Source organism: Arachis hypogaea, chromosome 16, assembly GCF_003086295.3.
Source record: "Arachis hypogaea cultivar Tifrunner chromosome 16, arahy.Tifrunner.gnm2.J5K5, whole genome shotgun sequence".
Taxonomy (NCBI): Eukaryota; Viridiplantae; Streptophyta; class Magnoliopsida; order Fabales; family Fabaceae; genus Arachis; species Arachis hypogaea.
In genome coordinates this window covers 130,677,370-130,692,998 of record NC_092051.1, presented here as the reverse complement: position 1 = coordinate 130,692,998, position 15,629 = coordinate 130,677,370, and the positions used below count along the sequence as shown (strand labels likewise).

Genomic DNA, 15,629 nt, shown 5'->3' with positions numbered 1-15,629 from the left:
GCGTGCAAAGGCAAAAACACCCTCACTCTTCACGTCCCATTGATTTCAATTCTGTGAATGTGGGGGTGTGTTGAGATCAGAACTTTTGCAACAGGTGGAGTGGATTCTGAAGCCCCATGTTTCGGCAGAATCCACCATACATCCGTCATAAGCTGTTTGGGCATTCTCTAACCACCACCACCACCGCACTAACCCCTATGCCAACCCTGGTTCCATTCTTACACCAACCCATATTCACCACACCATTCTTCTAGCTAGTTTAGTTTAGTTAACCCCCTTTCCCTGCTTTCTTTTAATTTTCTCTATCTGTCCTCGTTATTATTTATTAGAAAGAGAAAAAAGAGAGAGCAGAGGGTAAGGGTAAAGAAAGAGCCAAAAGAAACTAGCCAACATTTAACCATCTAAGCATGAACCTTCCTCACATTTTGCAACCAAAACTCCTATGATATGATATGATCCAAACCCCATTACCCATAACCCATTTACAAATAAAAATCTGTCAAGAGAGAGAAAGAGAGAATTTATGTTGTGGTAAAAAAAAGTAAAAGTGGGTGGAGTAGTAGAGGTAGAGTGGGAGAGAGGATTGGAATTGGGAGAATGCAGGATGCACAAATGTCATAAAAACCAGTCCCTGTAATCAACACACTCAAAAAAAACCCTTGCCTAAAATAGAAAAATTCCCCCCCAAAAAAAAAAAAGAAATAGAAGATAAAGAGAAGGGGTGTGTGTGTGTTGAACCGAGTGTGAAAGACAGTCCACCATTGATCTGTTTGAACACCAAACCCCACACCCGTTCGTGATTGCCGAGCGTCCTTATAACACCCTTTCTTTCTTTCTTTTTTTCATTCATTCTATCATCATCTATCCATATTTGCACAAACACTCACACTCGTAGAGAGAGAAAGAACAGAAAACCAAAAGCCACTTCCACTGTTTATAGAGAGAGACACACCGAAAAAAGAAAGAAAAGGAAAACCCTAATGATGATGGATCAGGGACAAGGAAGAGAAAACTTGCTTCTTCAGAAAACCGAGGCCTGTGCCTTCGTGGCAGGTGTTGACGCTCATGACCTTCTTCCCTCTTCTGTCACCGTTCAAGGGAACAACACCAACACCAACAGGATCATAACTACTACCATTCTCCATAACGGGTCATCATCGGAACCGGGTCGGATCCTCCATCATCATGATATTCAGTACCAGCAGGAGCAGGAGCAGGAGCAGGAGGTTGGGCTTGTTGCCACCTTTGGGAACGTGCATAGGAAGAGGAGAATGGCTAGGATGAGGAGGAGGTCCTCACCAACACTGATGCACCTTCAGTTCCACGCGAACACCACCACCCCCACTACTACTCTTTTTCCACCTCTTTCTTCTTCAAGGCAATCTTCTGATACACCACCACCACCACCACCGACACTTTCTCCTCCTCCTCCTCTTCTTCTTCCTTCTGCTGCTGTTGCTCCTTCCACTACTACTAATACCTCCCCTCACGTGCCTACTCATAATCCCGCACGTGTGAGTTTATTTCCCCCTTTTTCTTTTAATATTATTTTTGTTTTCTCTCCGAGTCCTTAGCATGAACAAGATCTAACAATTAAGCGTCCATATTTAATTAAAATTCGGAGATCTAGCTATCTTTGTTTTAAAAACATTCTTTTCTTATGAGTTTTTTAGAAAAGAATTAATTGATTGTTTCAGAAATTATTATTATGACTATTATTTGTCATGGTTGGATTTGTAGAGGAATAAAAATAAAGAAAAAGGAATGAACTTTGTGTTTTCTTTTTAGAGGTGCTTCTTGTGTTTATTGGTTGTCAAACTTATTTAATTAAATCAATCTTTATTACTCTTTTCCAATGTTGAATGGGAAAGCTTTTAAGAGTTTTCATACTTTTTCATTGAGATCAACATATTTTGAATAAACAGCTAGCTAGCACAGGAATTTAATTAGTTTTGTTTTTAAAAAATTGATTTATTCTATCTCTCATACCCTTTGGAACAATTATAATTAAGGATTATTGTTGAATAATGTTGTGGAAGGAGACAAATCAAGAAATTTTCTCAAGATTTATGCATAGACTTGGAGTACATATATATAGTTCTCCAGAAGTCATTTTTATTTTATTTATTTATTTTAAAAATTGAATTTCTTTCTTACAAAACTAAAAAGGAAAAGAAACTTAAAAGTATGGACTATTCCTATTCTTTGTTTCTTTTTGTTTTTGTTGTCAAATATATACATATTGGATGAAAACAAGTAGTTACAAGCAAGTACACTTGTGTCAGATTGTACTACTAAAGAACCTAGACAAATACAAAAAAAAAGATAAATTTTTTTAAAAAGAAGTTATACAGTACAAATAATCTATACGATGTCAAGATACGAGCCCAAAAAATAAAGAAAAAAAATTAATTACGATGGGCACTTAATTTATTGTAATATATTTGGCAGTTTTATTTTAATTTAAAATTTTTTTACACACTTCAAATTGGTGTCTATTTATATACCTTTCAAGTTAAGGCGGCTGAGAGAGAGTTTATTAAATAAAAGGAGATGAGTGTGACACATAATCTGAATAATTTGATCTACTAATAATATGTTTATGTCTGAATAAATATTAATTATCTTGTGAAAATAATATTAGTTTTGTTCAATAATTTCTTTTTAGATGTAATTTCATACTTTCTTAATTACTTTTTATACTCTCTTTTATACAGGAGAAGAAAAATTGACAAAATATAAATTACATGATTTTTCTAACGGAATCATCTCGTTAATATTCTCATCTTGGAAGTTAAATATTCATACTTTTTGTTCTCTAAATAGTTGGTGTTATGCTTTAAATAAAATGAAAATTGACGATTTTTTTTAATTTATTTTTCACACATATACATCAACTAATTTGTGTACAACTTTTATAATTATGTAGTTTGAAGTAATTTTAAAAATGAATAATGTTATACATCCAAGTATTTTTTTTTAATCAATCAAGTTGGTCTAACATCAATAAAAATCGGTTATTCGAAGTTTTATTGTTTAACTTGGTTAAACTTGGTTCATAAAAAGACTTAGATGTGTAACCTTACTACTTAAAAATACACTAAAATATCCAACTCCAAAACACATCTATTTGTAATAATTGTACATACCAATTGGTTGTGTAACATTGAATTAATAGCTTTACATTTGGGAACTCAAGTAATTGATGACATGTATTAACCATGATGGATATGGACTTACATTATGTTCATATGAGGAGCATATAGTGGTGTTTTATGCCTTAGTTACACAAATTTTAGTTAAAGCTAATAAATGGTGTAACATGTTTGTTATAATTTACTATATTTTGTTCTATCTTTTAGTGGCATTTACCTAAATTCTCTAGTTTAACATTGCTAATTTCTTTACTAGAATAAAAAGATAAATTGCCTTTACAATTTTATCTGAGTGCTTTTAGGTAATTGATCATACAAACTTGAGATTCCTTTTCCAAAAGGAGTTAAAGAACAGTGATGTTAGTTCTCTCAGGAGGATGGTGTTGCCAAAGGTTTGTTTTTTCACTCACATTGACTTTGTTAAATTTAATAAATACAATTGTGTTATAAGGAGTCTAATTATACTCATTACATTATATATCGTATTATATATTTAATGAATGAAATAATATAGGATAACTAAATAATTTGCAGAAAGCAGCAGAGGCTTTCCTTCCTCCTCTTGAATCAAAGGAAGGAATTCTTATCAGCATGGATGACCTAGATGGCATTCATGTTTGGAGTTTTAAGTACAGGTGTGTGTTATTTGTGGTCAGTTAAATTAGTAAAGTGAGAATCTATTTGAATCCTTATCTTGTATTTTATTTTGAAATGTACAGTTTATACTCAGTTCTCTTTTCTTCTGGAAAAGTGAACTTATATCATATAAAAACCTGGTCCTACATCCATCTAATAGCATGGTAGAAGAGTGTATGTCATTTTTTTTAGTTTAAAACAAAAAATGAATATACAATTTTCTTATGTTTTAGATTAACATTGGTTGAATATACAATTTATCTTTTGATTTAAACAAACTGTACAGTTTTAAGTTTTTTAATTTATTAATCCTACAAACTTAAATGTATTTTTATTGATTTCCAAAAATGTAGATTTTGGCCCAACAATAATAGTCGCATGTACGTCCTTGAAAATACTGGTATGTCTTTAAATTACTAATATTATAAGTTCAAATTATTTCAAAATATTTGAACTTTACTAATTATAGTATATTCCTTGTGTTAATCTTTTCAGGAGAATTTGTTAACGCACATGCTCTTCGAATGGGAGATTCTATTATGGTTTACCAAGATAGTCAAAATCATAATTATGTATGTTCCGGATTTTTTCCTTTTATTCTGTCAATTAAGTATCTATTAATTTAGATAAAATAGTACACAAAAATATAGGTTATGTTTGTAAATGAACAGATTTAGAGATGGAGTTAACTTTTCAAACACAATTAAGTATCTATAACCAATTTCGTATCATTAAGTTATTTAACATGTTACATGTTTGTAGGTCATTCAAGCAAAGAAAGCTTCTGATCAAGATGAATTTATGGAGGAAACTAGCGACATGGCAAATGATATCTTCCTTAATGATTACGAAGTTAGCAAACCTGGTTGTTTCACCTTGACTTACCCAGCTTTGAATGACACTGCAGGCATGTCATTCATATATGAGACTACATTCTCAAATGATAGTCCTCTTGACTTTTTGGGCGGATCAATGACTAATTTTTCAAGGATCGGACCAACTGAGACCTTTGGTTCTGTTGAAAATTTGTCACTTGATGACTTCTACTAAAGGTGGTTATTATGTACAAGCAGCAGCCAAAGCCTTAATAATATGGTACAAGAGAAGTACTTTAATTTTGAGTGTGGGTTTGTTCAATATGCTACTAAACAAAAGTTAAAACTCGCTCAGTGTTCTTGTATTTATTTATTTTGTTGTTTGTTTTGATCATGATGAGAGAATTTGTGTAGAATAAAAGAGTAGCGGGCGGACATATAATGTACTATGTTCACCTTTCTGACTGCTCTATCATGTATTATGTTATCTATAAGTTTTTGTCAGGATCTACATATAAATAAGATCTGAATGTTTATTATGAAGTTGTCATCGTGTACGCTAATATATGCTGGTCAACAATAATATATGTTTATAATTTTAATGCTGGAGTTGACAGATAGAATGTTTGATGAGTGGTAATTGAATTTTAAATGGTGTAACTTGAGAATGTTTGATGAGTGATAATTGAATTTTAAATGGTGTAACTTGAAAATGCTCTGATAAAGATATTAATATATGAAATTATATTACTTTTTTTTATTTTTGTAAATACAGTTTAAATTTGAAAAGAATTTTTGAAGTACTCTCAAAGTACTCTTAAATTTTAAAAGACATAGCACAAATATATAATTTCTTTTTATTTACCAACTAAGTACTTATATTTTTGTAAATACCTCTCAAATAAAAAAGATTTTACTAAATTAAGTCTAATAAATATTAATAATTTTTTTTATAATCTAGTGCTTAACTTATTATAATAATTTAATCTTTTCATTAATATTTTGTGAGGATTATCATAGAAATATCTTTAAAGTCAATTTTTTTATAGTCTTAGAACTTATTCATCTGGAGATGTTAACTTTTACAATCCACCTTTATTCATGATAAATTTTTAATTCCAAGATTTTCAAACTTATTTTTTCTTAAATTTTATTTGCGATGAATTGAAGTTGTTGGTGCGAATTTAGTTTAGACCAAAGACTTGTCAAGTTGATCAAAGACAGAAAAGAGTTCTTGGATAAAGAGATGAGATTAATGTCATTCTCTACATAACTTATTATGCCGAGGGAGAAGGAAGAGGGTTGAAAGAAAAGAGTTCTGGCTTCATATGGCGATCAAAAGATCCCTAATTCGACTTGTTACAATAATATTAACTATGGAAGTAGTAAGACTTCTTGGTTAATTTCATATCAACCATGGAAGTTTATATATATCTTTGACTTGTGATATTGACAAGAGTCAGAGAAAAATGCTGATGCCTAAATAAATAATCCCATAAGACATAAATTGAGACTAAATATGAGGCGGTAAGACAGCAGGACTACTCAAAAACACTCTCGACAGATTCTTAGAAAAAATAAGTGAAATAAGGAAAAGTATAGGGTAACAACATATTATCTGCTAATTTATTGTTAACAATAATTAATTATTATATTTTAAGCACATGTATAAAGAAACACATCCAGAAAATACATCTATAAAGACACTTCTATTAGATACAATCATAAAAAAGATATTTTTATTAGACACATCCACAAAAACACTTCTATTAAACACAATTATAAGCAAGAGTTGGCAGAAGTTGATAGAAATATTATTGGTAACGTAGCGGGATTGGTGAAATTAAGGTTGGACAAAAATAAAAGATTACATTTAAAATGTGCTTAAAAGATTAATCTAATCTTATTAAAATAATTGTCTTGAATATGGGATAGGTTGCTTAACTTTTGATGAAGTAGTAGGACGTGAGCTTCAAAACCTTGAGGATCAAGTTGAACATAAACGAGGATGAACTTGCATAGCAAATTTAGCAATCAAGAAATGATGATTAAGCTAAGAAGAATTGCCTTTATACAGAGCTAATGAAAGCTTGAAAGGAAATTTCTATTCTTCAACTCATACATACACAAACGTTGGAGAAATTTTCAATTACACTGACACAAAAAAATGGAGTACAAGTATATTTGAGTTTAGAGAGTCCTTTGTTTTGTTATTTTATTTTATTTTCAGTTTCACTAATCTTTTGATCTTTGTTTTTTATTGGTTCATTTATTTTTTCAACATTTAAACATTTAAGTTTATGTTTGATTTTCATTTTATTCAAGTTTACATTTTTTTTTCATTTCGTGCAAAGTCTATTTTGACTCCTATAGTTTATAAGTGTTAGGGTCTAGTTTTAGTCTAGAAAATTTGGATCACTCCCAAATTGAGATATTGATACAAGTTTGGTCGATACCTCCTGTCGAAATTACAAAATCAAAATCCAAGACAAACAAAAGCTATAAGCAACATTAAAATTCTAAACTTCGTTTTGACAAATGTCAGCTCCTTCTTTAGTATTGATGAGCTCAAAACAGGAGGATGATAAACTTGGAATGAAACCTACCTTCTCTACAATTTTAGTCAAATCATTATTTCATGTAAAAAAATGCTAATTATTTATGAATAAATTTAAATCCGCTAAAAGAAAAAAAAAAGAGTAAAGTGATAAAGTTGAGTGGTAATTATCTTTGAATTTGTAACTCTCGTTATATGTGAGTCTTACTAGCTTAATTTAAGAATGATCAACCTCTCACTTTATCATTTTACCAATTCCTTCTTTTTAAAAGATTTTGATCTTTCACAACAATTGCCTTAACTTTACAAGAGTATCCCAATAACCCAAAAATTAAATTTAATTAATTACTTTATTTTAACTATCCATCAAAATACAAATTAAAAAATGAAAAAAAATTCACTACAACAAAAACGATAAATACCCGACGGTAATTACCAATTCTTTGGGAAGTGATTAGGACTTGTGAATCAGAGTTGGTATTAGAGTTAGTGAAATTTGAGTTGACAGCAATTTCCAATTACAGATTAAAACTTGAGTATTCCAATTCATGGATTTTCAATTAATCAACTCCCAAGCCAAGTTGAGAGTTTCAAATCATGAACATAAATGTCATTTTCACAAACATGTAATCAGAAGAAATAAGAGACATGGTAATTAAAATAAATTTATAAAAGCAAAATTGGGACTGATAATTAATTAAAGGAAATTAACAAGCAATGGAATTAAATATAAAAATAGTTCATTGTATTAATAAATTCAACTTAACAAAATCCGAACATAAATTGAAGCAACTAAATGGAAAGTAAAAAAGTAGAGTGATAGAAAGACAAACTATAACGATAAAAACTTCAATCAAAGGTAATTGTAGCTCTCTCCAAATCCAATCCAAAAGTAAAACTCAGAAAAATGCTAAGAACCCTAAGAGAAGTAGTGTTTCTCTCTCTAGAATTCAAAAACCAAAACTAAAACTAAGTGAGAATGAATGTCTGTCCAGTCTCAGCTACACCCTTACCTCTAGTCTGTGTTTTCGGGCTTGAAACTGGGTCCAAAATTGGCACAGAAATCGCCCCCAGCGACTTCTGATATCTGCAGCACGTGACGCTCTGTCACGCGTACGCATCAGTCACGCGTACGCGTCAGCCATGCGTGCGCGTCGATCCTCGCTTCTAATCTGATCTCTTTGGTTTCTTGTGTTCCTTCCACTTTGGCATGCCTCCTCTTCATCCTTTAAGCCATTCATGCCCTGTAAACTTGAGAACACTTCACAAACACATCACGGCATCGAATGGTAATAAAGGCGAATCAAAAATTAACAATTTAATGGCCTAGGAAGCAAGTTTTCAATTATGGAACAAAATTAGGAAGGATTTGTAAAACCATACCGTTTGTATGAATAAGTGTATGAAGAATTGATAAAATCCACTCAATTTTGCACAAGATAAACCATAAAATAGTGGTTTATCAATCTCCCCACACTTAAACATTAGCATGTTTTCATGCTAAGCTCAAGAAAACTAAAAGTGATGGAAGACAAAGGTGAGACCTATCTATATAAATGCAACTATATACTAAAATGCTTCTACCTACTTGGTTAAAAGTAAACAAATTCTCCAAGACAAATATAAACTGGATTCCACTAAGTCGAATCACACAATAAGATGCAAGTAAACTTGTAAGAAGAGAGCTCATGAAAGCCGGAAACATAGAATCGAGCATCGAACCCTCACTGGAAGTGTATACACTCTAATCACTCTAGTGTTTGAGGGTCGAGTCTCTCGGTTCTCTACTAATTTTGCTCTTTAAGGCTTGCTTTTCTTCAACCAATAAACACAATTTAATGCACAAATACACATATCATGCCTAAATTCAATCCTGGTGATACAAATCATAGTGAGGAACATGAACAAGTACATCCAATGCAGACAGCTTCACAGTCTAATGGGACATCAACTTCTACCCAAGATCTCATACCGATTACTTTTACTCACATTGATTTGCCTTTTTCCTCAAGCCTTCCATCTACAACCACTCTTTCAAAAAATATCCATCCAATGCAGATAAGATCTAAGACAGGTAATAGAACTGCAAAAGTTCTTCAGGTAGCAAAATCCTCAGTCTCTTCTAATTCTGATTTATTACCTAAAAGCATTCAAAGTGCTCTCCACAATCCCTTATGGAGAGATACTATGCTCACAGAATATAAAGCACTACTATATCACAATACATGGTCCTTAGTTGAATAACCTGATAATGAAAAAGTAGTTAGTTATAAGTGGATATTTGCTATTAAAAAGAATGCGAAAGGTGAGATTATCAGACATAAAGCTAGGTTGGTTGCCAAAGGTTTTCTTCAAACTGCTGGAATTGATTTTGATCAAGTTTTTTCACCTGTTATTAAACCGGTTATAATTAGGATGATTTTAACCATTGCTTTATCAAAAGGTTGAAAAATTCAACAATATAATTTTCACAATGCATTTCTAAATGGAACTCTTCATGAAATTGTTTTTATGTCCCAGCCTCCAGGTTTCTGTCCTCTAATTCTAAACTTGTATGCAAATTAAATAAAGCCATCTATGGCCTTAAACATGTGCTAAGGGCCTGGTACTTAACAATACTTTCACCCTTCAATCTTTCGGTTTTACAGTAACGAAATCTAATCCCTTCCTATTTACTAGATATACTTATACTTCTACCATTTATGTTCTTATTTTATGTTGATGATATGCTTGTTACTGGAGATAACGAAACTGAAATAAAAATTATTCTTAGCAAACTTCATTCTACCTTTTTGTTGAAAGATTTAGGCGAGCTCAAATTTTTCTTAGATATAGAAGTTATAACACATTCCACTTTTTTAATTTCTTTGAACCAAACCAAATATATACATAACCTTCTAACACATGCTGGCATGAATGAATCCAAACCAAGCATGGCTCCAATGGTAGGCTCTCTTAGATTGATTGCCAATGCTGGAACCCCTTTTGAAAATCTAACTTTATATCACTCCATAGTGGGCGGGTTGCAGTATGCAACAATTACATAACCTGATATCAGCTTCTTAGTGAATAAACTGAGTCAATTTATGTCCAACCCTGCTAAGAACATTGGGCTGCAGTTAAACGAGTCCTGAGATACTTGGCAGGTACTTCTGAGCTCAAATTTCAATTTCATAGATGCACTGATTTATGATTTTTTGCTTTTTCAGACTCAGATTGGGCGAGTGATTGGTAAGAAATCTACAACTGGATTTTGTGTGTACTCTGGTTCGAATTTGGTGTCTTGGAAGAACAACAAACAACCCACGGTCAGTTGAAGCTCAACTGAGGCTGAATATAAAGCCATAGCAGTAGTGTTCATGGAACTTATTTGGATTCAAAATCTTCTGGCTAAATTGCATCAGCCTTACCCAGCTTCCCCCACTGTATTTTGTGACAATATTTCAGCTGTGCTACTTGCTTATAATCCAATCCTACATAATCAGACTAAACACTTTGAGTTAGATCTCTATTTTATTTGGGACAAGGTTATCAAAGGTTCCATTGATGTCACACATATTCCATCAACTGAATAAGTGGTAGATGTGTTAACAAAGTCTCTGTCATTAGCCAGCTTTGACAAATTTAAAAACAAACTCAGGTTGGCATCAAAACCACTATGAGTTTGTAGGAGGATAATAACATATATAAGGAAAGGGTAACTAACCGTGTTAGTTCCTTTGAACTAGAGTTAGTAGTTTCTAAATCTTAGTACATATGTATAAATAAAACTCTTCAATGTACTGTTGAAAAAAAAGGAAAATAGTTAACATTCATTTTTTTTCTTTCTATGTTATTGTTCTCTACTTTACTTAATTTTGTATAGACTTTATTTTCATAAGATCATTAATTCTCTGTTCCCTTTTATTTTGAATTTTGATCAATCAACTTTAATTTTAATCACTTTCTTTTTGTTTTGGATTCTTTCATACAAGTGTTTATATTATATTTGGCTACTTTCAGGTTTTATACTCTTTAATTGTTATTATTTAAGCAATTTTTTTATTTAAAATTTGCTATGCCTTTTCTATTCAAAATCATGTAATAAATACTATGAATAATTATTACTATATTCACTGAGGTTAGTCATATGGATCATTCCAAGCGAGCGAACTAGTGAAAGCATTTAAGTTACATTTATATACAGACACGTGTAATATTGTAGGATTAAGAAATATGGAATTATATTTATATTAAATTAGTATATTTTGTATTTTTTTAAACAGGATACAAAGATATTAATAAAAGACATAATTTATTTTTTTATTTTTATTAATTTTTTATAATAATATTTTTTATTATTATTTTTTTATTTTTTGTATGAGAAAAGAAAATAAATTGGAGTTTAATAATCTGTTCTTTCTTATATTTAAATTATCACCAAATAAAATACAAAAATAATAATTTTTGTATTTTTATTTTATGTATTTTATTCTATCTTGTGTTGTGTTATTTTGTTCTCATAATAAAATGTAGTCTTAAAGACATCGTTAAAGCTTTCTATGTATTTTCTTTGATCTATCCAATTTTTCCACAAAGATTGAATTTTTTTTAGTTTAATTTTTATTTAGCTTACATCTTGTATTAACATTTTCATCGTTTTTTTTATTTTTTTTATTTTTAATATTTTTTACATCCTTTTTAATTAGATTAATCAGTAATACAAACTATTTTTAGCAGTTCATACTAATAATATAAGCAAAGAATAAAATTTTGAATACTTTTATCTAAATTTTGTATATCTTTTATTTTAGTAATAAATTTGTATTGTGACTACATTATAGTCATGAGTTGCCAGGACAAATGACTACATTATATATTTTTAATATCTTTTATTTGAATACTTTTCTGATTTTTGTTAATGCATAATTGGTCATGTCAGACACGTGTGTTGAACAAATATGAATGAATGTTCATGTCTTATGTATTTGATACATTGATACAACTTTTTATTAAAGTCTATATACTTCATAAAATAAAAGTGTCAAATGAATTTAAGTTTTTTTTTAAGTGCTGTTATTCACATTGTTAAGATAATCAAACATTCAAACTCAATAGTTCACTTAAATTTTGTGGAGCTTATACGAGTTTAAATAAATTTGAATTGCAAAACTCAATAGTAAATTAAAAAGAGATTGCCAAAAGAGTTTGATTATCTTGCGAGCTACTTCATGTTCTCACTTCTTAATTCCTGATTTATATATATAGTTTACTGCTTAGTGCTTACTGCCTCCAAATCTAGTATGTGTAACATTATGTATCCTTGTTTGTTTGTTTCATTATATTTTTTTTTATTTGTGGTTTCTTTCTTTGTTCACTTAGAAGAGTTAAAATATTTCAAATACTTGATTATATTGCAGGTGCGTGAGAGACTTCAATGTGAGTCATGTGTCAAATTCTCTATTGAGTTATATTTACAAAGAGAGAGAACTGTTGATAATAAAAATAAGGTTTAATTACTCTTTTGATTTTTATATTTTTTTACTTGAATTTTTATACTAATTTTTTTAATTGAGTCTCTATATTTTTTTTATTTAGGTTCTTGCACCAAATTTTTTTTTTAATTGGGTCAATATATAATTAAATCAATTACTGTTAAGAGGAATTTAATTAAAAAAAAATTGATATATGGACCAAATTAAAAGAAAAAAAAGATATAGAAACCTAATTGAAAATTTCATGAAACTATAAGCAATAACAGAATAATTAAACCTAAAAATAATTTATAACTAAAGAATGTGTGTTTGTATCTCTTTTTAATTAATGCCATATCACAAAAGATTTTAGTATTTTATGTAAACTTCATGTTAAATCTTAATTAATCTAATAGATTATATTTTTTTATTGATTAATTTTAGTTTTCATGTTACCAATAACTAATGGTATGGCCAAAAATTAAAGTGAATGAATAAAAAATTGCATGAAAGGTCACTTTTTCAAAGCAATTGCCAATTAGTCTTTAAAGATTCAATACCCGTGTTTGTACACTTGTATACTTCGTTAAGAGTTAAGTCTCAAAGTGCTAAATTACATTCCAGCCTTATAATAGTCACTGAAGTTAATAATTACCCATATTCGTCGTCGAAGTTGCAATTCGAGATTCAGATTCGTTCTTTCAGCACATTCTGTCCATCTGACGCCACGAGAAAGATGATCTGGACTCCTCCGTGACACGCTGGCCAAGTAACCACTAGCTGACGTGGATTAATAAATTTTTATAGTGCAATTTGGTCCCTAAATCAAAGATGAAAACCCTAATCCCTAAATTTGATTTAAAGATAACTAGATGACCGATTGTTGGTAGTGTTTTTATTTGTATTGCTTATTTGTGCTTGTTTGGGCGCCATTATTTTGTTAAAAAAAGATCTTTTTTCAATAAAAAATATCTTTTTTTTTTATTTTTTAGCGTGTTTAGCAAATTTCTAGTAGTAAAAGTAAAAGCACTAGAAAATTAAAAAAAAAAAAGCATCTTTTTTGAGAAGATGTAATTTACATCTTTTTTTAAAAGATCTTTTTTCCTTAGAAAAAAAATATTTTTCATGTAATAAATAAACAAAAAAGTACTTTTATATTGTTATATCTAAACATAATTGATAGATAAAAAGATCTTTTTGCATGAGATATCCAAACAAAATTACTTTTACTTTTCCACAAGATCTTTTAAAAAAAGATAACTCGAAAAAGATCTTTTCTTAGAAGCTCACCCAAATAAGCTCTTTGTCTAAAACTCATTTTTCCTTCGTTCAGGCTTCACAGCTTCAGAGCAGCATGTAGAAACAATGGAAGCTGCTGAGTTAGAAAAGCAGAAACATAATAATACCAGAATGGAAGTTCTTGCACGATTAGCTAAACTGGAGGCATGTTAATTTAATTAGTTTAAGGATTAAGCCATTTTATTCATATCAATTGGAAATGGTAATGTTCATATGATGTATAACTGGCTACACCTTTGGTAAATAATTTATAATGATGTTTAAACTCCACAGATATCTAGATATGCTTATTGTTGATAAAGTTTGGACTGGTTGCATTGTTGCAGACTGCTAATGCTGATCTTGCGAAATCCCTTGCAGCAGTGCAGTGGAACCTTGAAGTAGAGGTGTGTTTAAATTTAGATCACTCTCCAACACCAAATTTATCCGCAGAATTATAAGTTTCGTAGCTAGTATTGATAAAATGTGTAAATTTGTGCATTAAAATTAGACCTGCTGCTAATTATCACAAGAATTTTTATTTGAGTACTAATATTTTGATGTGAGTACTAATAGTGTATGAAAGCTGATAAGAGCCAAATATCCTAGGATCTTATACCCTCTTACAGGGTTTAGAAAATTTTCCAAGTTGTTAGTTGGACTGAAAATATAAAACTAAATGAAGTTGATTAGTCCAATTCCTGAAGATGATGTGGCTGCAAGTGTAACTGATTTTAGAATTAGAATCAAAATGTTGTATTGGAATTTAATCAACTAAATAGTGTGCTTTGCTTGAATTCATATATGATTTTTATCCCCAAGTGATTCTTATCACTGGGCAACAATGCTGAATGGGTATTAACTACTAAACGTTTTGGACCAGGTTAAATAAGTGGCTGAACTAAGACAGCAAATTACATTTAAAGAGTCGGTTCATGAAGATACTGCCCCTTTGCAAATTCATCAACTCATTATGTGATACATTATTTCCTTACAACATATACTAGTGTTTTTTACTGGACTTGTTGACTACCAACGTTTTGTACCCTGCTTTGAACATCTATTAAAATCTTAAAGATTATAGGTTTGCAAAAGATTAATTTAGGCTTATAAGGTTAATTTCAAGCTTATTCATATACATATATTACTTTGGGCATATTCTGTTATCAAGAGACTGGTGAATATTCACTATTCAAAAGTATTAAATACTTTGGACAGAATAGGTGGTTAGTATGCAATCAAAGGACTTCATTTAGGTGTGAAGCAAAAGCTATGCTAGGCTACTGTACAATACAGGCCCTTCATGTCTTCAAGTAGATTGTTCTGTAACCTTGCCTAGGAGTATGGTTGATGTAGAATATGTATTGATACTGGATTTCTATTTGCAAGGCATGGTCAGTAAAAGATTAAAATTTTTACACATGGTTGCACTCCAATTAGTTATGCTCCTAGCTTAGTCAAAATTATGTTGAAATGAGTTGGTCTACTAATAGATTGATGATCCTTTAAACTTTTGTAGAGCTCAAAAGAAGCATGAGCAATCTTCATCAAGCTGTAGCTTCACAAAATCAAGTTATGCTATTATTTTCTGATTTGGGTGCGTAAATATTTTGATTACTTTTGTTTACTTTTCCTGAGCATGGGTGTCTTGAGAGGGAGTCTCTATTATTTTATTTCTATTGACTTTAATCCTATCATATTTTTCTTTAAAATTGTTAAAGTCACTGGCTTTTAG

The 15,629-nt window shown here is 30.4% G+C and overlaps 1 protein-coding gene across 1 annotated transcript; it reads left to right on the top strand.

Annotated features, from left to right (window-relative positions):
• Positions 1 to 829: 829 nt before the first annotated feature.
• LOC112755027 (B3 domain-containing transcription factor FUS3) lies at positions 830 to 5,149 on the top strand. Its single transcript, XM_025802900.3, has 6 exons — positions 830 to 1,514; positions 3,458 to 3,547; positions 3,690 to 3,790; positions 4,145 to 4,191; positions 4,287 to 4,363; positions 4,554 to 5,149. Exons 1-6 carry the CDS (start codon positions 981 to 983, stop codon positions 4,839 to 4,841), a joined length of 1,137 nt encoding a protein of 378 aa, XP_025658685.1. The 5' UTR covers positions 830 to 980; the 3' UTR covers positions 4,842 to 5,149.
• Positions 5,150 to 15,629: the final 10,480 nt, after the last annotated feature.

Coding starts and splice junctions, on each gene's coding strand:
- LOC112755027 (XM_025802900.3), top strand. CDS start 981: ATGATGATGGATCAGGGACAAGGAAGAGAAAACTTGCTTCTTCAGAAA. Junction 3,548..3,689: donor GGAGGATGGTGTTGCCAAAG/GTTTGTTTTTTC, acceptor AATAATTTGCAG/AAAGCAGCAGAGGCTTTCCT. Junction 3,791..4,144: donor GTTTGGAGTTTTAAGTACAG/GTGTGTGTTATT, acceptor CCAAAAATGTAG/ATTTTGGCCCAACAATAATA.